Consider the following 23,870-nt stretch of genomic DNA (forward strand, 5'->3'; position numbering starts at 1 on the left):
TTTCACTGATGTTAATGCAAGCGTCTGTAAATAAGAGTGTTTGCGTCTTGCTTTTTCCTCTCAGGTGGTCACGGTGGTTTTCTACATCGTCACAGACGTGGTCCTCATCTCACAGTTTTTTTACTATAAGATGAAGAACAACTCCAGCACAAGTAAGTGTATTTGAAACTAAAAGTATCAGTTATCATTAACATCGAGGAATTCTTGAATTTGCTCAAAAAGTACTTGTACGCACTGAAATCTTTTGACCAAGTCATTTAGTTTTTTTACATAACTCAAGTAGCTAACACACTGTTAGAAAAGCCACCATTTTGCACGTTTTGGGTTTCTTATGCTTCACTGATAGTGTTTTAGTTTTAGTATTAGAGCTGTTTTAATGGCTAAGCTTCTATTGTTTGAAATGTTGATTTGCAGTGTAGAACTTTAAGATTTAGTTAAATGAAAAGTGCGTCGCAAATCTATTATTATTATTACACGCGTCCTACTCTGTTCAGCGGTCCCTGAATGCACCGTCAAAACACCCCCATAATAGATAATAATTCATTCAGGGCGGTGCCATTTTGATACATTTTGTACATTAAAGATGCTAAAAGCAAACCGATGTACGTCAATATATGCTAAGCTAACTCACCAAAATATCTAAGTTAGCTTTGTGTTAAAGGAGACAAAGGAAATTATGTAATAATAACTAGGGCTGTCAAAAATAACAAGTTAACTCATGGGATTGGGATTGAAAAATATTGCATTATTTATGTATGTACGCTAGAGATGCGCGGATAGACAATTATTTAATCCGCAACCACATCACAAAAGTCGTCAACCATCCGCCATCCACCCGAACTAACATTTTATCAAAACCGCACCCGCCCGCACCCACCCGTTGTTATATATCTAATATAGACGATGCAAGGCATTAGTGAGGTTATAAAGCTTTTGCCTGTTAAAGAAAGGAGACTGCTCCAATGCAGCAGAGACATTCAATGCGTGCCACGCTGTCACGGCCCAGACGCACACCAGTGCGCAATCATCTGGGAGTCGCGCTGAGCGCACCTCCAAGCGCGCTCGCGCCACTCTAACTGCTGCAGGCAGCTGCGTTCTATCTTGTTTTAACATCCTGTGGCACTCTTCTGGGATCACGGCGGACGAAACTGCTCATGCTCAGGGTGTTTGTGGAGGTTCGGGGTTTTGCACAAATGTGATGCACCATGTTAGATGTCCCGGTTTTGTGACTGTCGTAGACATAAACAGCGTCGCAGCTCTTGCAAATCACGTAGCCAGCATTACTATCATCCTGATTTACAACCTCATAAAAACGAGTCCACGCTGAACTTTTCTGGCCTTTTTTTCCCCTGGTCTTTAGTATTCCCTTTCTATCTTTAGTATTCTTTTTTTTTTAATTTCAACCGCCCGACCCACGGATAATCCGCGGACTCCGCGGTTGTGTCCGCAAACCGCGCATCTCTAATGTACGCAGATTACTCACATAATTTATTTTTGCTCCTTTAGCTTCTAATCCAGTGGTTCTTAAACTTTTTTCCACCAAGGGCCACCTCAGAAAACACTTGTCTTTCCCAGTACCAACCACCATAATGACATTAAACATTAAAATACAGTGGCGTAGTAGGCCTAAATATTCATCAAAAACACGACAGAGGTTTCATTTGACAGGTATATTTAATATTTTTGACCACTGTAACATTACACACAATTTGAACAGTAAGACTGTGTTTGAATATTTAAGTGATTTTTCAGTATTGAGAATCACTGTTCTAATTTGTTAAACAAAAACATGTATATGTCCAAATTAGGGTTGTACGGTATACAGTATAGTATCGTGGTCCTATACTCTGTTTGAAAAATACTGGTTTGCCATATTTTTTTTTACAGGCATGATGGTGGATCTGCACCTAACATCCACTGTAATGATACCAGTGTATCTAGTCGATACTACTATCATACATCAATATTTTTTATCGTCACAAAATCTTTTTTCTTTTTTTCTTTTTAATTCATATTATGTTCATAAACTCAGGAAATACGTCCGTGGACACGTGAATATTGACCAATGTATGATCCTGTAACTACTTGGTATCGGAGCCATACCTACATTTGTGGTATCATCCCAAACTAATGTAAAGTATCAAACAACAGAAGAATAAGTGATTATTACATTGTAACAGAAGTGTAGATAGAACATGTTAAAAGAGAAAATAAGCAGATATTAACAGTAAATGAACAAGTAGATTAATAATACATTTTTACAACTTGTCCTTTATAATTTTGACAAAATGATAGAATGTGAAATGACACAATATGTTACTGCCTATGTTAGCAGACTAAATTAGGAGCTTTTGTTTGTTTATCTACTACTAAAAGACAAGTTGTCTAGTATGTTCCCTATTTTATTTAAGGACAACATTGTTCTTCAATTGCAATAAAAAAAACATTAATGTACCGTAAGATTTTTTTGTTAAAATAAAGCCAATAATGCAATTTTTTTGTGGTGCCCTTTATTTAGAAAAGTATCAAAAAGTATCGAAATACATTTTGGTACCGGTACCAAAATATTGGTATCGAGACAACCCTAGTCCAAATATTGGGGTATTTTTGAAATTCCATCCATCCATCCATCCATTTTCTACCGCTTATTCCCTTCGGGGTCGCGGGGGGCGCTGGAGCCTATCTCAGCTAAAATCGGGCGGAAGGCGGGTACACCCTGGACAAGTCGCCACCTCATCGCAGGGCCAACACAGATAGACAGACAACATTCACACTCACATTCACACATTTTTGAAATTAATTGATATATTTTAGTTAATTGAAATTGTGCACGTGAGTAATACTACTCGAAATACTTGTCATTAATCCAAAATCAAAAGTGTGATTAATCGGATTAAACAAAATGAATGGTTTGAAAGCACTACCGTATTTTTCGGAGTATAAGTCGCTCCGGAGTATAAGTCGCACCAGACGAAAATGCATAATAAAGAAGGAAAAAAAACATATATAAGTCGCACTGGAGTATAAGTCGCATTTTTGGGGGAAATGTATTTGATAAAAGCCAACACCAAGAATAGACATTTGAAAGGCAATTTAAAATAAATAAAGAATAGTGAACAACAGGCTGAATAAGTGTACGTTATATGAGGCATAAATAACCAACTGAGAACGTGCCTGGTATGTTAACGTAACATATTATGGTAAGAGTCATTCAAATAACTATAACATATAGAACATGCTATATGTATACCAAACAATCTGTCACTCCTAATCGCTAAATCCCATGAAATATTATACGTCTAGTCTCTTACGTGAATGAGCTAAATAATAATATTTGATATTTTACGGTAATGTGTTAATAATTTCACACATAAGTCGCTCCTGAGTATAAGTCGCACCGCCGGCCAAACTATGAAAAAAACTGCGACTTATAGTCCGAAAAATACGGTATGTGTGAATATATTAACCACACCAGACTATAAGTCGCAGATATGTATCGATACGAAATATTTGGTAAATGTTTATTTATATAAACCAAAGAGGTCAAATAAGTCTTTAAAAAGTTGTGCAATTTGTTATTTTTATAGCCAGACCTGTGTGTTTACTTCCGTACCTGACGGTTTCGACTACGTGACAACCTCTGAGGAAGGCAACAAACACACAGGTCTGGCAATAAGAATAACAAATTGCATAGTTTATTTATACACCTTAATTGTTTCCAAACGGGTCCTGTCACACAACAGTAAAACGGCTGATCAAACAAAACAGAAGTCGACGTCATGGACCCACTAGGTGTGGAAGCTAGCTCTCCAATCAGCTAAACAGACCCAATAATTCCAGGGGCACGTTCTGGTGAATGTACAAAACTGAAACCTAACAAAAAGAATGCCATTGTAACACGTGTGAGCATATTAGCTAATGCTTACGACGCTAGCGCGGTTATATTACAATAGCACGTACGAATATGCATGAAAACACTTGGACGGTTTAGTAAGTATGAATTGTTTTAGTTATATTGTAAAACTTACAAGCGTTGGTTGGAGTGATGAATGAAGAATCCTTTCAAGCAGAACCGTTACGGACGGTTATACTTCCGGTTCAAGGAACGAAACAAAGTATATTTTCAACCTGCAGTGACCGAACTGAGAACGTGCCTGGTATGTTAACGTAACATATTATGGTAGGAGTCATTCAAATAACTATAACATATAGAACATGCTATACGTTTACCAAACAATCTGTCAATCCTAATCGCTAAATCCGATGAAATCTTATACGTCTAGTCTCTTACGTGAATGAGCTAAATAATATTTGATATTTTACGGTAATGTGTTAATAATTTCACACATAAGTCGCTCCTGAGTATAAGTCGCACCCCCGGCCAAACTATGAAAAAAACTGCGACTTATAGTCCGAAAAATACGAATAACGTATCTTAATAATAATTAATTGATTTCATTTTACAATCTGTCAAGGACAAATACAAAACAAGCTGCGGGCCAAAATTTGCCTTCAGGCCACACTTTGGACACCCCTGCGTTAATGTCTCTTGTTTTCATGTTAGCATTTAAACTAGCCGCCAGGAGTTTTACAGTGGTTATCATAAACATTGTGTATCCTTGCATCCCTAGTGCGTTAATATTTAAGGTAATACCAAATTTTTCGGATTATAAATCGCTCCGGAGTATAAATCGCACCGGACGAAAATGCATGATAAAGATGGAAAAAAACATATACAAGTCGTACTGGAGTATAAGTCGCATTTTTGGGGGAAATTTATCTGATAAAAGCCAACACCAAGAATAGACATTTGAAAGGCATTTTAAAATAAATAAACAATAGTGAACAACAGGCTGAATAAGTGTACGTTATATGAACGAACTGAGAACGTGCCTGGTATGTTAACGTAACATATTATAGTAAGAGTCATTCAAATAACTATAACATATAGAACATGCTATACGTTTACCAAACAATCTGTCACTCCTAATCGCTAAATCCCATGAAATGTTCTTCCTCGGTGTCGCTTCTAAACAAGTCTGCCAACTCCAAAGGTAGACAATGCGCCGTAATGTGTTAATAATTTCACACATAAATCGCTCCAGAGTATAAGTCGCACCCCCGGCCAAACTATGAAAAAAACTGCGATTTATAATCCAAAAAATACGGTAAATGGTAAGTTTGACCAAGCCACTCTGCTTCTGCTTGTGTTTTCCTCCGTTTGAATCCTTGCTTGGTGTGTCTGTGTTCCAGAGAGCCCTGCGTTGAAGTGGCTGTGCTTCCTGTGGTGTGGCGCGGCTACAATATTCCTGACGGCTCTGCCCAAACTCATCTTAGACGATAGCGCAGTCTCTGAATTTTTTGTGGGTAACATTATCTGCACGTGGGTGCTTTTCCTTCCATGTTGAAGAAATGTGTATCATCATCACTGTCCTTTCACATTTCTTAAACCTCCTCTTTTTTTTCCCTGAAGGCTAAACAGTGTGATAGCATTTCGGAGAGATGATACCACTCTTGTGTATATGTTTCTTGGCAGAGAACAAGCAGCTCTAAATCATTAGAAGTTTCCGGCTACGTATGTGGATACCTGGCGTCGCTCTTCTACCTCGCATCCCGCTTCCCGCAGCTCTATAAAAATGTAAGTGGTGCGTTCCTAGCACGATTATCTCATGGAAGATTTTGACCAACTCTGTCCAGCTGTGATTCCCGGGGCTCGACAAAGTTTTTACTTATTCATGCATGGGGCCTGTGAGGACGGTTTGTGTGTCAAATGAAAAACAGGCCTTGAATGATATTACTGGCTCAACTGTAGCCAATTAGAATGTAAGGAAGCCACTGATGTAATATAGTCAGTGAGGTCCATTTAGGTACAAATAAAAATGACCTATCATATAAGGGTGTACCGATCTGATATTTATATTGGATATCAGTCTGATATCAGCATAAAAAAAAGTATCGAATGATACGGCTTTCATCAAAAATCTCAGATACAAGCAATCCTGCAGCGCATTTTGTTGTGACAGACAATTAACATCTAAATGTCCTCCAATAAGCACACAAGGTTGGTCTTTTCTTGTATTTTAGTCAAGTCATTTACAAAAGGTAAACATGGTAGGTTGTATGCTACTTGGAGCTTGCAGCTACACAACAGCGAGGCACACAATATCACACAAGCTAGCCCAGATCTGGGCGTGGCGCAGTGGAAGAGTGGCCGTGCGCGACCCGAGGGTCCCTGGTTCAATCCCCACCTAGTACCAACCTCGTCATGTCCGTTGTGTCCTGAGTAAGACACTTCACCCTTGCTCCTGATGGGTGCTGGTTAGCGCCTTGCATGGCAGCTCCCTCCATCAGTGTGTGAATGTGTGTGTGAATGGGTAAATGTGGAAGTAGTGTCAAAGCGCTTTGAGTACCTTGAAGGTAGAAAAGCGCTATACAAGTACAACCCATTTATCATTTATTTATTTATCAAATTAAGGCCCGTTGAGCTTTTCAATCTGGCCGGCCGGACATTCCCAAATAATTTTTTTAGATCTTTAAGATGGAAACTGTAGCTGCAATTATGATGTGCAGTGATGTTTTTAAATTACCGTAAGTCTTTAAAGGGGAACATTATCAAAATTTCAGAAGGGTTAAAACCATTAAAAATCAGTTCCCAGTGGCTTATTTTATTTTTCGAAGTTTTTTTCAAAAATTTACCCATCACGCAATATCCCTAAAAAAAGCTTCAAAGTGCCTGATTTTAACCATCGTTATATACACCCGTCCATTTTCCTGTGACGTCACATAGTGATGCCGATACAAACAAACATGGCGGATAGAACAGCAAATTATAGCGACATTAACTCGGATTCAGACTCGGATTTCAGCGGCTTAAGCGATTCAACAGATTACGCATGTATTGAAACGGATGGTTGTAGTGTGGAGGCAGGTAGCGAAAACGAAATTGAAGAAGAAACTGAAGCTATTGAGCCATATTGGTTTGAACCGTATGCAAGCGAAACCGACGAAAACGACACGACAGCCAGCGACACGGGAGAAAGCGAGGACGAATTCGGCGATCGCCTTCTAACCAACGATTGGTATGTGTTTGTTTGGCATTAAAGGAAACTAACAACTATGAACTAGGTTTACAGCATATGAAATACATTTGGCAACAACATGCACTTTGAGAGTGCAGACAGCCCAGTTTTCATCAATTAATATATTCTGTAGACATACCCTCATCCGCTCTCTTTTCCTGGGGGTCTGGCGGCAGATTTCTTTGACTTTATCGTTGGAAATGCATCTGCTTTGAGTGTCGCAGGATATCCACACATTCTTGCCATCTCTGTCGTAGCATAGCTTTCGTCGGTAAAGTGTGCGGAACGAACGTCCAATTTCTTGCCACTTTCGCATCTTTGGGCCACTGGTGCAACTTGAATCCGTCCCTGTTCGTGTTGTTACACCCTCCGACAACACACCGACGAGGCATGATGTCTCCAAGGTACGGAAAACAGTCGAAAAAAACGGAAAATAACAGAGCTGATTTGACTCGGTGTTTGTAATGTGTTTGAGAAAATGGCGGATTGCTTCCCGTTGTGACGTCATCGCTCCGAGAGCGAATAATAGAAAGGCGTTTAATTCGCCAAAATTCACCCATTTAGAGTTCGGAAATCGGTTAAAAAAATATATGGTCTTTTTTCTGCAACATCAAGGTATATATTGACGCTTACATAGGTCTGGTGATAATGTCCCCCTTTAACTATACAAAGTATTTCAATGGTTGGAATCTGCGCTTTTGTATTATATACTAGTTACTCTGGTAATCTAATTAGTTAAAAAAGAAGAAGACAGAGGGGGAAATTGTGGGGACAAGAGGGGGATTAGACAGAGAGACAAAAACAACAACAGCAAACAACAACAACAACAACAACAACAACAACAATAATAGAGCAACATCAGCAAATACGACATGTACAAATATGATGGTAAAAGTAATAGCAAATAAGCAGTTAGTGAAAATAAAAAATAATACAGAAATGACAATGAGCATTATTACACTACAAATGGATCAATACAAATACCAATAGAAATAGCGCTATTGATAATGAACAATACCAATACTTTACCTTTATTATCAACAATACAGTTGTTCAAATGCAACAATACATATACGTAATGATAACTTGAGATACGAAAGAATGCAGAAAAATGGAGGGGAAGAAAGAGACGCAACCTACATTAACCTTGTAGATTGTTATAGTAACAATAGGTTAAGCTTTGTCAGTGTGCCATGTGTTACACCCAGTTTACCCTAGGGCAACAACGTTAATATATGTTTGATGAAACGTGATTATGTGCATGAGTGTAAGTATGCATATGTACTTGTATACGTACAGAATGTGTATATGTGTTTGTACAATGAATGTTTATGTACAGAATGTGTATATGTGTTTATTTATTTTAAATTGCCTTTCAAATGTCTATTCTTGGTGTTGGGTTTTATCAAATACATTTCCCCCCAAAATGCGACTTATACTCCAGTGTGACTTATATATGTTTTTTTTCCTTCTTTATTATGCATTTTCGTCTGGTGCGACTTATACTCCGAAAAATACGGTAGTTTATATATTTTATTGATATGTTTACACTGTCAGTGGCACTCAATAGAAATAAAAAAAATACAGTAAATTCATGTGATCGGTATTGGCCCATCTCACTCATGGACGATCAGTATTGGAATCTCAATAGTAGCACTTCTACAGTACATCATTTTTGTTGTTATTCTTTCAACAAAATGGGAGTTTGTGATGTCCGTTGTTATTAATGTTGGATAAAAAAGGCGTTGCTCCTGATCTTTGTTCTAGTTCAAATATGTCTGATAGGGTTGAGGTCTAGACTCTTAAGATCATCCAGCCATGCTTCTATATATATGATATATATATAGCAGATATCCGTTCAGTGTGCAGACTGTTTCTGTTGTAGTTCCAGAGACAGTCCACCGAGGGCACCTCCTACCTGCTGTTTGCTCTGTCCATGATGGGCAATGGGACGTACGGCTTGAGTGTCATCGTGGTGCTGCCATCACTGAAGGACTCCAAACGCAACTTCATCATCAAGCACCTGGCCTGGCTCATCGGAAGTCTGGGAGTCCTCGTCCTGGACTTCTTTGTATCCTTGAAATTGGAAGTGGACGTAAGGGCTGGTCCTATTATTCAGCTCAACTTCTGTCTGGAATGTAGTCATATTTTTAGTAATTGTGACAGAAGTGAATGTGATTGTTCATTTGCAGACTAAATATGCACGGTAATGACTTAATACTTACTCGGACACTTCCTGTAAAATAGAAGACATTGTATCATATTTCCTTAAAGGGTACCTTTAAAGTTAAAGTTAAAGTACCAATGATTGTCACACACACACTAGGTGTGGCGAAATTATTCTCTGCATTTGACCCATCACCCTTGTTCACCCCCTGGGAGGTGAGGGGAGCAGTGGGCAGCAGCGGTGGCCGCGCCCGGGAATAATTTTTGGTGATTTAACCCCCAATTCCAACCCTAAGGAAATAAACTGGAATTCGCCTAATTTGTGACATTTTCCCAAGTTATATCTCCATATATGGCATAAATATACCCGAAGAGCTTTGCGCGAGTCCGCCATTATAGCCTTCTTCTTCTCTATCCTCTTGTTGTGTGGCGGACTGGCTCGTACATGCACATGCATCCTCCGCTGTTGCCATTTCTAATACAAAGTAGCGAATAGTCATAACTTATATATGTCAGTAGACTCGCTACGAAGGCACTAAAGACTACAACATGGCTGACGGGAAGAAGACACAGTCAAAGTGGAGGCACGTAAATAAATTAAAAATCTACTCGACATCCATTGCATTCGGTCTCCCCTAGAGGGGGGGGGGGGGTTACCCACATATGCGGTCCTCTCCAAGGTTTCTCATAGTCATTCACATCGACGTCCCACTGGGGTGAGTTTTTCCTTGCCCTTATGTGGGCTTTGTACCGAGGATGTCGTTGTGGCTTGTGGAGCCCTTTGAGACACTTGTGATTTAGGGCTATATAAATAAACATTGATTGATTGATTGATTGATAAAAATGGCACATCCTGAAGAAACTGTCAGAAAAACAGCTTAAAAACAGTCTGTAAAAGATAATCAATGTACAATTTTAACCAAAGAACCACCATTACATGTTACGTAGTGTTTAACAAGAAGAAACAAATCATAATATGACCGCTTTAAATAGAAACTGAAGTGTCATACTGCAGTTTAATTTACTAAAGGCATAGGATTAGACAGAACTTTGTGTACAAATATATTTTATAATAATACAAGTACTAAAATGATATTAATGAATGTTGAAGCACAGTACAATCCATCAAGCGGTGCGGCTTCATAGCTTACCAAAGTCGTATTAAAACATTTCGATATATTTTTGAGCGCTGTGTGTAGTAATGTTCTATATTTTCAATGGAACATAAACAATTTTGGTGTTGTTTACTTGAGTCATATTGCAGTCTACACATATCTCTTATGTGTGACTGGCATCTACTGGTCACACTCATCATTTCACCATGTACCAAATAAAATAGCTTCTAGGTCGGTAAGCACAACCAAAAATATTCCGTACATTAGGCGCACCGGGTTATAAGGCTCACCGTCGAGTTTTGAGAAAATTAAAGGATTTTAAGTGTGCCTTATAGTCCAAAAAATATGGTACTTGGCGATGATGCGGTGCATGGCGTCTGTTAGTATCCACATTTTGAAGAAACATTTCAATTAAAAATCCCGGGGTAAATGGACAAGGTCAAAAACATTTGTCAAAGAAGTCCAACCATAGAATGCAAACGTCAACACAAAAACACCCTACATCTACTCAAAAAATAATAACATGCAGGTCAGGAAGTGGTTTTGAAATGTCTGCATTTAACATTTCTCTTTTGAACCTTGACCCGGATGACCAGGTGACCATGCAGTTCATCACGTACAGGAAGAACAACTCTCACAAAAGACACACGGCGCTTGCTGCGTTGGAAGTAGAACCTCTACTGTGTGAAGAAGAGGAGCTTTCAGCATTTTAGGACACTTTTCTCACCGTGACTATTAAGAAGACCACATAAACTGTGCTTCACCTGACCATGCAGGTATCTGTCTTACACTTTTTTTATTTCTACTGGTTCATTATAATAATTGTGTGGTAACATTTGCACACTAGTGGACGAGTTTAAGGTCAGATATATTTTCACTGAAGCCACGTTGGAGGAAAAGTAAGTGCCTATTACTTTGTCCGAATCGTACCTGAATACCGACAATGCACACATGCACTTCTTCACATTTTCTTAACAAGCTTTGGTATACATTTCAGTCAAGCATTCCAAAATATTTATAGATGCACTTATATGTTTATAAAAAGAGTGACACATGTGGACTTTTGTATTGTTTGTATTCACACATTGACATAATTTTGATTATTGTATTTATTTCAATTACCAGTATGCTTTTTTTGGTGAAGTTTTCACAATGACATTATTAATGGATTTGATACCATTGTTGTCTATTTTTATTTTGTCCAAGTAACATTCCACTGTGTCTGAATGCAGTTAACACAATAAAGAATAGAATAGTCTGCTTATTTTGTTGTTGTTGTTGTTCTCATCCCTTGTGAATTTAACATTGCAAATTAAAATAAGATGGCGTGAAGTGTCAACATAGTTACATAGACTGACCATACGTCCTCTTTTCCCCGGACATGTCCTCTTTTGCGGAGCTGTCCGGGCGGAGTTTCTTAAATGCCTCAAATGTCCGGCATTTTGAGTTAGGGTTGCGTGTATTTTCAATGTACGTCCAGGGTTAAGAAGGGGTTAAAAACAAAACAAATTGTGAAGGTGTGCGCAGCAGCAGCATTCATGAGGAAGGGGCAGAGACAGAGAGAGAGAGAGAGAGTTATGATAAACGCGCATGCGTAGCCAGGCTCTGCTTTTTATCCATATATTTACCAGATTTATTTTTTTATTATCTATAGCAGGGGTGTCAAAAGTGTGCCCCGTCCCACAGCTAATGTTTTAAAGGCCCACGGCACATTCTAAAAATACTATTAAAATAAACAAAAACATAACAAAAGTGAAATAAAAAAGCTTAAAGGTGAAATGTAATTTAGAAAAAGTTGCAATGTTGACTAATAAAACAAAGCTGTTTTTTTTTCTTTTAAACTGTCATTGCTCAAAACATAATATTTAATCAAAATCAATGTTATTATGATTTATTGACCTATCCAAGGTTCCAATTACGTCACATCAAATATTCCACTTTGAAAAATATTTTTGGTGGAAAATTTTGCATATTTTGTGTGTTTGCCATCACAAACATAGTTTTGTTTGACCAAAAAGGGCGGAAAACAAACAAACAAAAAAACAACATAAAAAAAACTAAAACATTTTGAAATGAAGTTGAAGTAGACTCCAGACATTTAAGCGTTAAATATAAAATGTATGTATGCCCTGGCACACCATTATCATCATTTCATGACCAAAGCAAAACACTTTTTTTACACTTTTATACTGAAATAAATACACCTACAACTTATTAAATAAAAACATAGAAAAAACTACCAGCAGCGGTAAAGTTTAGATCCATGAAGGAAAGAAGAAAGTGAATGAATGTTTATAACTGAATACATTTACATATGCATACACATTTGTTTTCTTTTTTTAATTATTTTTTTTAATGAATTAAAAAACGTTTATGACAACCTTTTTCCAAAACACAATATAGAATGTGAGATGAAACAGGACAATGCATACGTTTATCATTTGTTTTCAAAACGCTTACAAAAAAGTGGGAACCCAAAAATGTACCATTTTAAAAATTCCTAGCACCAACACTGCTGTCAATAGAGGAGAAAAAATGCTTTATTTAAATAAATATATTATTTTTAAAGCAAGTTCAAGTATCATTGGCAAATTTTCACCTAGTCCCGGCCTTGGCACGCATATATGTGTCCTCTTTTTGGGATTTCAGAATATGGTCAGCCTATAGTTACAGTTTAAAATAACAACCGGCATGGAGCCAGATAATGTAAATAACTCCTATTAAGATAGAAAAAAAATAAATAAATGTGATAATGTAACCAGAGAATTCAATTGCTGAAAAGCAAAAGCCGAAACGCTAACAGTTAGCACTTTAGCAAGATAGCGTCAAGTAACAAAATATGCAACTCTTGGGTGTATTACTACAAAATGCGTTAAACAGGCTAGCATTGTAACAGTTAGTATGTGTCAAGTACTAAAATACGGTATATGACTGATTTAAATACCCGCAAAATCATCTTAAAAAGCTAGCATGTTAACATAAATGTTAGCATGTGTAAAATAAAATAAAAATTTAACCTAGCAAATTTTGTTAAAATTTTAGGTTTTTAATGCTAACATGTTAACAAATGTATCGAGTAACAAAATATCTGACTGTAAGGTGTATACCTGCAAAATTAGCTCGAAAGCCAGCGTCTTAGTGGTAACATGCTAACATTAACATGCTAACAGTTAGCATGTGTAAAGTAACAATTTTGATTGTAGTAGTTCGCTAAAAAGTTATCTTGCTGACGTTGGTTGGTTGAATCGGTTGAGAAATGCTCCGCTGCTCCCAGTCTGTGGAATGCTCTCCCTGACCACCTGAGAGCACCACAGACTGTGGATGCTTTTAAAAAAGACTTAAAAACCCTTCTTTTTAAAAAAAACCTTTTTATAGATATATGCATACTAGTTGTAGCTATTAGGCTGTTCTAGTTTTTATTTTATTTTTTATTTTTTATTATCTTTTTATAATTATTATTTTTTTCAATACACTGTAGCACTTTGAGGTTGTTTGCTCAATGTAAAGTGCTTTTTTACAAATAAAATATATTATTATTATTATTATTAAATGTTGAAGTTTAAAAAACGGCACATTCATTTTTAATAGAAAAAAATGGCCCCAAAATTTTGAATTTCTGGAAATGTGCAACTAATTTTGCAAAAAAGATGGTAGCCTGTCACAAATGAGTTGGACATTTTAAAAGTGCATGGTTTGAATGATAAATGTGGGAGGAGAAGGCGGACAAAAAAGGTTGGATTTTAAGGAAGGGAGGATTTATGACACATTTTGTAGACTACTATGTGTGAATACATTATTATTGTTAGTACACGATTCACAACTTTTTAATTTTTTTTTATTTTAGAAAACTTTATATTATGCAACAGGTCTGGACTACAGGCAGGCCAGTCTAGTACCCACACTTTTTTTTAATTTCAATCAAGAAATAATAATACGGTAATCAAAACAAGTACAGAAATAGTACAAAAACAGTACAAAACAGCGCCAGGGGGGTTGTAAACTCAATAAAGTAATTAAAGTTCCGTAAATAATCCAAATTTGGAATACAGCATCATAGTTTTCACAACTTTTTGGTTGTTAGAGGTAGAAAGCGTTTTAAAGTAGAGTTCTAATTCTTTTCTTAAAGGCACAAAAAACAGGTCGGGTATTGAGAAATATAAATGAATATAAAACTTAGCCAATAATATAAAATTCCTTTTAAAAATGTTTTTCATACAGTGTAAATCCAATTCACAGCAACATAGTTCCCACGTCCAAGGGTCATGGTTTGATTGACGCTTCTGACAACCAATAGGCGTAATGTATTCTCGCGGGGGGGCGGGATGGTTGAATTAAAGACTTATTGGAAGTAGGCGGGACTTCCGGTAGAGTTACGGTTGGTTGGCAGGCACCTACCGGGATGACACGTACCTCAAGTTAAAGGTGCCGTGCAGGCCTTCTTCTCCACGCAAAACTTCACGTCTTGAACGTAAAACTGGGAAAACTACGACGCGTATGGCTTCGAAGTAATGTTCACGTCACACGGGGTTTAGTTTCGCGCGGAGGGGGGTGGGGGGAAATGTTCCTACATTGAGGGAACGAGTGAGAAAGTTGAGTCGGGAAGTTTCCAGCAGCGGAGACGGGGTTTACACGCACAGGAGGCGGGGAGGGGTCCGACATGGGGAACGGCGTTTGTTCGAGAAGGCAGCGGAGGATCTTCCAGTGTCTCCTGCTGGGCACGGTGGTCTGCGGGCTGATGTACGGGGGAATGATCCACTACGAGGTGCAAACGCAGCTGAAGAGGACCGAGGCCATGGCGCTCAAGTACCAGCAGCACCAGGAGTCTCTGTCGGCGCAGCTCCAAGGTAAACATCGACCTTGGTTGGTCCGAAACATGACTTTTCCCCCCTCCTTTTATCGCACTTTATGCCCGCCGAATGTGATCTGTTGACGTTTTGGAACGGGACAAACTGCATTTCTTTTCGCCGTGGAAGTATTTCCTCTAACTTCCCATTGGTTCTCAATTAATTTATTTCAGGAATTTCGTCACAGATCAGCTTAAAGCAATTTACAACTTGAGTTTATATGCAAAATGTATTTTTTTGTAGCATTTATAAAAACACTTTAAGGTACCCCCTTCCCTTTTACGACGCCCCCTAAACGCCTCACAGCAGAGCTAACTGTTTGAAAAGTGCTCAAGTACACCCACAAAGTGAAGAGAAAATATAGACATTAGGGCTACAGCTATTGATTATTTTAGAGATCGATTAGTTTGTTCGATTAATATGACTAAGGTAGGGGTGTCAAACTCATTTTCGGACTATAAGTCGCAGTTTTTCTTTCATAGTTTGGCCGGGGGTGCGACTTATACTCAGGAGCGACTTATGTGTGAAATTATTAACACATTACCGTAAAATATCAAATAATGTTATTTAGCTCATTCACGTAAGAGACTAGACGTATAAGATTTCATCAGATTTAGCAATTAGGAGTGACAGATTGTTTGGTAAACGTATAGCATGTTCTATATGTTATAGTTATTTGAATGACTCTTACCATAATATGTTACGTTAACATACCAGGCACGTTCTCAGTTGGGTATTTATGCCTCATATAACGTACACTTATTCAGCCTGTTGTTCACTATTCTTCATTTATTTTAAATTGCCTTTCAAATGTCTATTCTTGGTGTTGTGTTTTATCAAATAAATTTCACCCAAAAATGCCACTTATACTCCAGTGCGACTTATATATGTTTTTTTCCTTCTTTATTATGCATTTTCGGCCGGTGCGACTTATACTCCGGAGCGACTTATACTCCGAAAAATACAGTAAATAGCTAACATATTAAGAACTAATCAATTATATAATTATATACGCTCAGTCTGTGCTAAAACTGCCAGGAGTTAATCAATAATCAATATACCAGAGTGCAGCTTTTTAAACATTCATCACAAAATGCTTGTTTCCTTTTGAGAGAGTTAGATTTTGTGTTTTGTTGTTTGTTTTTATTGCTGCTATTTTTTTTTTTTTTTTTTTTTAAATACATAAACAAGGTTACCATATTTTTCGGACTATGAGGCGCACTTAAAATCCTTTAATTTTCTCAAAACTCGACAGTGCGTCTTATAACCCGGTGCGCCTAATGTATGGAATAATATTGGTGGTGCTTACCGACCTCAAAGCTATTTTATTTGGTACATGGTGAAATGATAAGTGTGACCAGTAGATAGCAGCCACACACAAGAGATACGTGTGGACTGAGTTAGATTTTGTGTTTTGTTCTTTGTTTCTATTGCTGCCATTTTTTTTTTTTTTTAAATACATAAACAAGTTTACCGTGTTTTTCGGACTATAAGGCGCACTTAAAACCTTTTCATTTCCTCAAAACTCGACAGTGCAGTGCGCCTTATAACCCGGTGTGCCTAATGTACGGAATAATATTGGTGGTACTTACCGACCTCAAAGCTATTTTATTTGGTACATGGTGAGATGATAAGTGTGACCAGTAGATGGCAGTCACACATAAGAGATACGTGTAGACTGCAATTAGATAGCAGTCACACATAAAAGATACGTGTAGACTGCAATATGACTCAAGTAAACAACACCAAAATGTTATGTTTTATAAATAAAAGCTTATTTATAGCCGACTAATGGTTGCAACCCTAATAGATATTAATATGCATTTAACTTAGATATTGGGTTTCACCATGTAAAGCGCTTTGAGTCACTAGAGAAAAAGCGCTATATAAATATAATTAACAACAACAAACAACACAATTTAGCGCAGGACATGACGTCACTATAATCACGCCGTTCTGATGCGTGTCCCCTCAAACACAGAACGTGGCTTTAGCCCTAAGGTGCTTTCTGAACTTGGACAAACAGGTTAGGTTTTAGCAAGGAGCTCAACTGAGAGTTAAGTGGATTGAGGGCAGGTCTGGGTTTTGCAACCTCACTCCTGGGAATGAGTGCGGTTGCATTGCTTCTTTGACGAGACACAAACACACACACACCTGGGTGTAGTCTCTGCCTGCAGGCCCAAATGTGCGACGTTCATATTATGAATTGATTCAACCGACCCAAAAAATCTTTGTTTGTTGTCATTAAGGAGGAAGGGCAAATGGGGGTTAAACAGGGCTATTCAACTGGCGGATTAACACCGGAAGTGCCCCTAAGGTCAGTTCAAAAACCAAATATACCATAACATATTACATAAAACATACTATAACAGTTTTGTAGCAGATTCCTAAAGATACTAGAGCACCGTCATATAGATGATTTTTGACTAACTTTTTTTGTGTGCAGTAGGTCCTTAAAATCAGCAGAGCTTTTTTTCCAGAATGTCTTCACTCCGACAAAACAAACAGACAAACATTGCATAGGACGCTTGTTCTCAAGAATATACAAAATAAGAATAATAGCGAAGGGAGGAGCCCGACCAACAAAACAATTTAGTTAAATAGCCTCGGTTTGAAATCACCTCACTGTGGTTTGAAGCCAAGTTTTTTTCCTCCTGACAAAAACATTTTGGAAATACTTGTGTATTGAGCAGTGTTTTTTAACCATAGGGCCAGGGGCCTATTGTTGGGCCGCGAGCAGCCTTTAAAGCAGTGTTTTTCAACCACTGTACTGCGGCGCACACTGTGTGCCGTGAGATACAGTCTGGTGGTCTAATTTCACCTATTTGGGTTAAAAATATTTTTTGCAAACCAGTAATTATAGTCTGCAAATGATGTGTTGTTGTTGAGTGTCAGTGCTCTCTAGAGCTCGGCCGAGTAACCGTGTAATACTCTTCCATATCAGTAGGTGGCAGCCGGTAGCTAATTGCTTTGTAGATGTCGGAAACAGCGGGAGGCAGTGTGCAGGTAAAAAGATATCATGTGCAGGTAAAAAGGTATCTAATGCTTAAACCAACAATGAACAAAAGGTAAATGCCCCTAAGAAAAGGCATTAAAGCTTAAGGAAGGCTATGCAGAATGAAACTAAAACTGAACTGGCTACAAACTAAACAAAAACAGAATGCTGGACGACAGCAAAGACTTACTGTGGAGCAGATGCTTACTGTGGAGCAAAGACGGCGTCCACAATGTACATCCAAACATGACATGACAATCAACAATGTCCCCACAAAGAAGGATAAAAAAACCTGAAATATTCTTGATTGCTAAAACAAAGTAGATGCGGGAAATATCGCTCAAAGGAAGACATGAAACTGCTACAATAAAATACCCCAAAAAAAGAAAAAACACCAAAATAGGAGCGCAAGACAAGAACTAAAACACTACACACAGGAAAACAGCAAACAACTCAGGTGATGTGACAGGTGGTGACAGTACACCTACTTTGAGACAAGAGCTATAGTGATGCATGCTTGGTTATGGTTTAAAAATCATACCCAACAATTGCGACAACGACTTTTTACTGTCAACTGAGTTTCGTTTTTTTATGATTTTTGCTGGTGGTGTGCCTCCGGAATTTTTCAGCGCAAAAAATGTGTCTTGGCTCAAAAAAGGTTGAAAAACACTGCTTTAAAGAGCCTCTAAAAATACCTGTTTTTTTTAATTGTGGTCCGTAGGGGCCTCAGCGTTACTCGGTTCCACTTTTCCACCGCTTGTGGCAGTAATGCCAATCTCAAACAGACAGAAAACATCTGAAGCTAAAGTGATAGAGAAGTTTCTTAAGCGCAAAAATTATGACCAACGTGGTGAAGCTGTATTTTTATTTGCACTTTAATTTCAATGACAGTTTATTTAATGATTTAGTTTGACTGTATTTATTTTAGCACAGCACATTTGTATGTGCAATTATTTTTCATCAGTCTCTTTTCTTGCAGTATTTGGTTAGTTCTTGTTTTTCTAATCAAAAACCGTCAGACTGGATGTGGCGCACCGCGCTATTATTTTGAAGCGTGAAGTGTGCTGCGCTGTTTTTCTCAGCTTGACGAGTAAAGAAAGGACGAGACGCCGAGGACTCTCAAGTTGCGGCTGCTATCCTTTTGTTTGTACATTCATGTTACATCGATTCATTAATTGTAATGGGATTGACTCGTTAGTTGCCTAAAGCAGTGTTTTTCAACCTTTTTTGAGCCAAAGCACATTTTTAGCGTTGAAAAAATCCGGAGGCACGCCACTAGCAGAAATCATTAAAAAACAAAACTCAGTTGACAGTAAAAAGTCGTTGTCGCAATTGTTGGATATGAATTTAAACCATAACCAAGCATGCATCAATATAGCTCTTGGCTCAAAGTAGGTGTACTGTCACCACCTGTCACATCACGCCGTGACTTATTTTGACTTTTTTTTGCTGTTTTCCTGTGTGTAGTGTTTTAGTTCTTGTCTTGCGCTCCTATTTTGGTGGCTTTTTCCCTTTTTTTGGTATTTTCCTGTAGCAGTTTCATGTCTTCCTTTGAGCGATATTTCCCGCATCTACTTTGTTTTAGCAATCAAGATAATTTCTGTTGTTTTTAATCCTTCTTTGTGGGGACATTGTGGATTGTCATGTCATGTTTGGATGTACATTGTCTTTGCTCCACAGTAAGTCTTTGCTGTCGTCCAGCATTCTGTTTTTGTTTACTTTGTAGCCAGTTCAGTCTTAGTTTCGTTCTGCATAGCCTTCCCTAAGCTTCAATGCCTTTTCTTAGGGGCACTCACCTTTTGTTTATTTTTGGCCTTCCGCCCGATTGTAGCTGAGATAGGCTCCAGCGCCCCCCGCGACCCCAAAGGGAATAAGCGGTAGAAAATGGATAGATGGATGGTTTAAGCATTAGACACCTTTTTTACCTGCACGCTGCCTCCCGCTATTTCCGACATCTACAAAGCAATTAGCTACCGCCTGCCACCTACTGATATGGAAGAGTAATACACGGTTACTCTGCCGAGCTCTAGACAGCACCGACACTCAACAACAACACATCGTTTGCAGACTATAATTACTGGTTTGCAAAAAATATTTTTACCCCAAATAGGTGAAATTAGATAATCTCCCACGGCACACCAGACTGTATCTCACGGCACACTAGTGTGGTTGAAAAACACTGGCCTAAAGATTCACACGCCAGTAAGACATGTGATCGGTATCGGCCAATCTCACTCGTGGAAGATCGGAATCAGGAGCATAAACCCCTTATCAGAACATCCCTGGTTTCCATTTTTCTAGCGTTACTTAGCCTACTCAGTGGCCGAGTGGTTAGAGTGTCCGCCCTGATATCGGTAGGTTGTGAGTTCAAACCCCAGCCGAGTCATACCTAAGACTAGGGATGTCCCGATCCAGGTTTTTCCACTTCCGATCCGATACCGATATATTGTTTTTGCATTTCCGATCCGATACCGATACTGACCGATACCGATACTGACCGATACTGGCCTATCCGAGCATGTATTAAAGTTTAAAGTTATTTAGCCTACTTAGTTGTCAGAATCATGTTGAAAAGGGTTTTAGTACTCTTGATAACAACTAGCCAGCTGAATTAGGGGAGTTTGAATAATACACAATGGTTGGTAACAAGAAACTGACCTGTTTATTCAAGGATAAACACAAAATAGACAAAATTATACATGACAAACAGAAATGGCATCATTGAACTAGGGCTGGGCGATATGGCCTTTTTTTAATATTGCGATATTTTAAGGCCATATTGCGATACACAATATATATCTCGATATTTTTGCCTTAGCTTTGAATGAACACTTGATGCATATAATCACAGCAGTATGATGATTCTATGTGTTTTGATTGATTGATTGAGACTTTTATTAGTAGGTTGCACAGTGAAGTACATATTCCGTACAATTGACCACTAAATGGTAACACCCGAATAAGTTTTTCAACTTGTTAAAGTCGGGGTCCACTTAAATTGATTCATGATACATATATATACTATCAGATATATACTATCATCATAATACAGTCATCACACAAGATAATCACATTGAATTATTTACATTATTTATAATCCAGGGTGTGGAGGGGGGCGCCGGATGTAGGTGTCAAAAAGACAGCCAAAAGAGTTTGATATGAGAATAAATCTAAAGTTAAAATATAGGGTAGAAATGCACCCATTTGCAGGAAATGTAGTCTTGATTTTCAAAATGTTCTTTCAAGGCTTGCATGTCTACATTAAAACATTCTTCTTCATACTGCATTAATATATGCTACTTTTAAACTTTCATGCAGAGAAGGAAATCACAACTAAAAAAATCACTAATTTTTTCATACGGTGTTGATCTGGAAATTTTTGCCTCAGCATTTTGATGGTGTGGACATGTGGCACCGAATGGAGATAAGCGTCTCGACAGACGTCACAATATTTGAACAATGATGACGAAAACTGTTTTCTCGGTCGTGTCCGTGTGTCGAAAATTGTTATGCGCTTATTTTTTTTATTAGATTTTGTGCGTGGCATATAATTGCTATGCGCAGAGGACGTTTAAACAGTGCGCAATTGCACAGGCGAGCACCTTAGAGGGAGCGTTGCTCGCACGGCTGCGCTAGCATCACAGCTAACGTTAACCATGCTGCTACCTCTCTGCTCGTGGAGGACGTATACGTATGTGACGTATGACGTGACAGTATGTGACGTGTGTAAGAAGGTGCGCTCGCTGTCTGTGAGAGGGAGACACAGGAAAGAGTGAGAAGAGCCTGTCGTGTAATGCCAGCAGCTAAAAGCAACTGCGTGAGAATTCACAGACGTGTGGATGTGTTGAAGGTGTGCTGGAAAATGCGGAACGGAAATTACGGAGCAGCAGAAAAGTGGAATGTATTATTTAAATAAGTGCGTTGGAAAACACGGACCGGAGTTTTTTTTTAAACTGGATCTGGATCGGCATTTTCCCATGCCTTGCCGATACGCAATTGTTGGCAAATATCGGCAGCCGATCCGATCCAAATATCGGATCGGGACATCCCTAGTTCAAACCCCAGCCGAGTCATACCTAAGACTATAAAAATGGGACCCATTACCTCCCTGCTTGGCACTCAGCATCAAGGGTTGGAATTGGGGGTTAAATCCATCCATCCATCCATCCATCCATCTTCCTCCGCTTATCCGAGGTCGGGTCGCGGGGGCAGCAGCTTAAGCAGGGAAGCCCAGACTTCCCTCTCCCCAGCCACTTCGTCCAGCTCTTCCTGTGGGACCCCGAGGCGTTCCAAGGCCAGCCGGGAGACATAGTCTTCCCAACGTGTCCTGGGTCTTCCCCGTGGCCTCCTACCGGTGGGACGTGCCCTAAACACCTCCCTAGGGAGGCGTTCGGGTGGCATCCTGACCAGATGCCCGAACCACCTCAGCTGCCGCTGCTCCTCCACATCGAGAGGAGTTCGGGGTTAAATCACCAAAAAAATGATTCCCGGGCGCGGCACCGCTGCTGCTCACTGCTCCCCTCACCTCCCAGGGGGTGAACAAGGGGATAAGTCAACTGCAGAGGACACATTTCACCACACCTAGTGTGTGACAATCATTGGTACTTTAACTTTAACTTAACTAAGTTTGCATGGGTAGAACATATAAGCTCCAGGCATAGATGCCAAAGTGGCGATTCTTCTGTAATAAAAGTCCCTCACATTAAATTTGTTTATATTATACTGTCATAAAAAAAATCCAATGTCGGAAATGTACCCACTTTTGTGTACTTTTTTTTAGAGCTTTAATATTGGTGCATGTGTCCGTGCTGCCGTGTTATTAGTTTGAAATTAATAGCTGGTAAACAGACCCTGCTGGTCTGCCATCATCTTTTCTGAATCAACGACACCAAGCACCGGATATGTGTCAGAGTTCAGTTTATTGAAAGCAGTAAAACACACCCGGAATTATGCTCCCTCAACGTGTATTGAATGTGAAAATGTTGGGTTACAAACAGATGCTTACTTTGTATGATGTCACCTAGAGGGCCACCTTGGATTTGTTTCAATTTCCATTTCAAGACAAAAGCCTATTTAAATGGCCATTTTGACCCTGGCACCTTGCCACACTTTCCCCGAGACAGGAAGGCCGAATAGAATGTTCTGCCCATTAGGCTACAACTACAGCGCTATTAGCGTCACTGTATTGATGGCAAAGTAACTGGAGCAGCTAATTCACTTGCATCGACACACTTGCATCACAGAACACTAACTGGCCATAACCATAAAAAAGTCATCCGTGCAAGTAAGTCACTTTTGCAGAGACGCTGCATCATTTCACTTTAGAAGAGGCGAAAACGTCCCATGTATTGTCCTAATAACACTCAACAAGATGAAAACTTGTATGTCAAGTAGAGATGTTCTGATCAGGGTTGTACTGTATGCTGCCCATTCTGATCATCAATAATAATTAGAGATGTCCGATAATGGCTTTTTTGCCGATATTCCGGTATTGTCCAACTCTTAATTACCGATTCCGATATCAACATATACCGATATATACAGTCGTGGAATTAACACATTATTATGCCTAATTTTGTTGTGATGCCCCGCTGGATGCATTAAACAATGTAACAAGGTTTTCCAAAATAAATCAACTCAAGTTATGGAAAAAAATGCCAACATGGCACTG

At 38.8% G+C, this 23,870-nt stretch overlaps 2 protein-coding genes across 4 annotated transcripts in view; both read left to right on the forward strand.

Annotated features, from left to right (window-relative positions):
- LOC133572771 (lysosomal amino acid transporter 1 homolog) overlaps window positions 1–11,624 on the forward strand; it is a 20,615-nt gene extending 8,991 nt beyond the window's left edge. For all 3 annotated transcript variants that reach the window (XM_061925784.1, XM_061925785.2, XM_061925786.1), the window contains exons 4-8: window positions 65–152; window positions 5,254–5,363; window positions 5,537–5,638; window positions 8,965–9,150; window positions 10,957–11,624. In XM_061925784.1, coding sequence (XP_061781768.1) covers window positions 65–152; window positions 5,254–5,363; window positions 5,537–5,638; window positions 8,965–9,150; window positions 10,957–11,073 — 603 coding nt within the window. In that variant the 3' untranslated portion in view covers window positions 11,074–11,624. The remainder of the gene's footprint in view (window positions 1–64; window positions 153–5,253; window positions 5,364–5,536; window positions 5,639–8,964; window positions 9,151–10,956) is intronic.
- Window positions 11,625–14,733: 3,109 nt separating this feature from the next.
- Window positions 14,734–23,870, forward strand: part of golim4a (golgi integral membrane protein 4a) — a 47,084-nt gene continuing 37,947 nt past the window's right edge. Inside the window, exon 1 of the mRNA XM_061925787.1 lies at window positions 14,734–15,204. Coding sequence (XP_061781771.1) covers window positions 15,018–15,204 — 187 coding nt within the window. The 5' untranslated portion in view covers window positions 14,734–15,017. The remainder of the gene's footprint in view (window positions 15,205–23,870) is intronic.

This window comes from Nerophis lumbriciformis, linkage group LG30 (assembly GCF_033978685.3).
Source record: "Nerophis lumbriciformis linkage group LG30, RoL_Nlum_v2.1, whole genome shotgun sequence".
NCBI classification, from domain to species: domain Eukaryota; kingdom Metazoa; phylum Chordata; class Actinopteri; order Syngnathiformes; family Syngnathidae; genus Nerophis; species Nerophis lumbriciformis.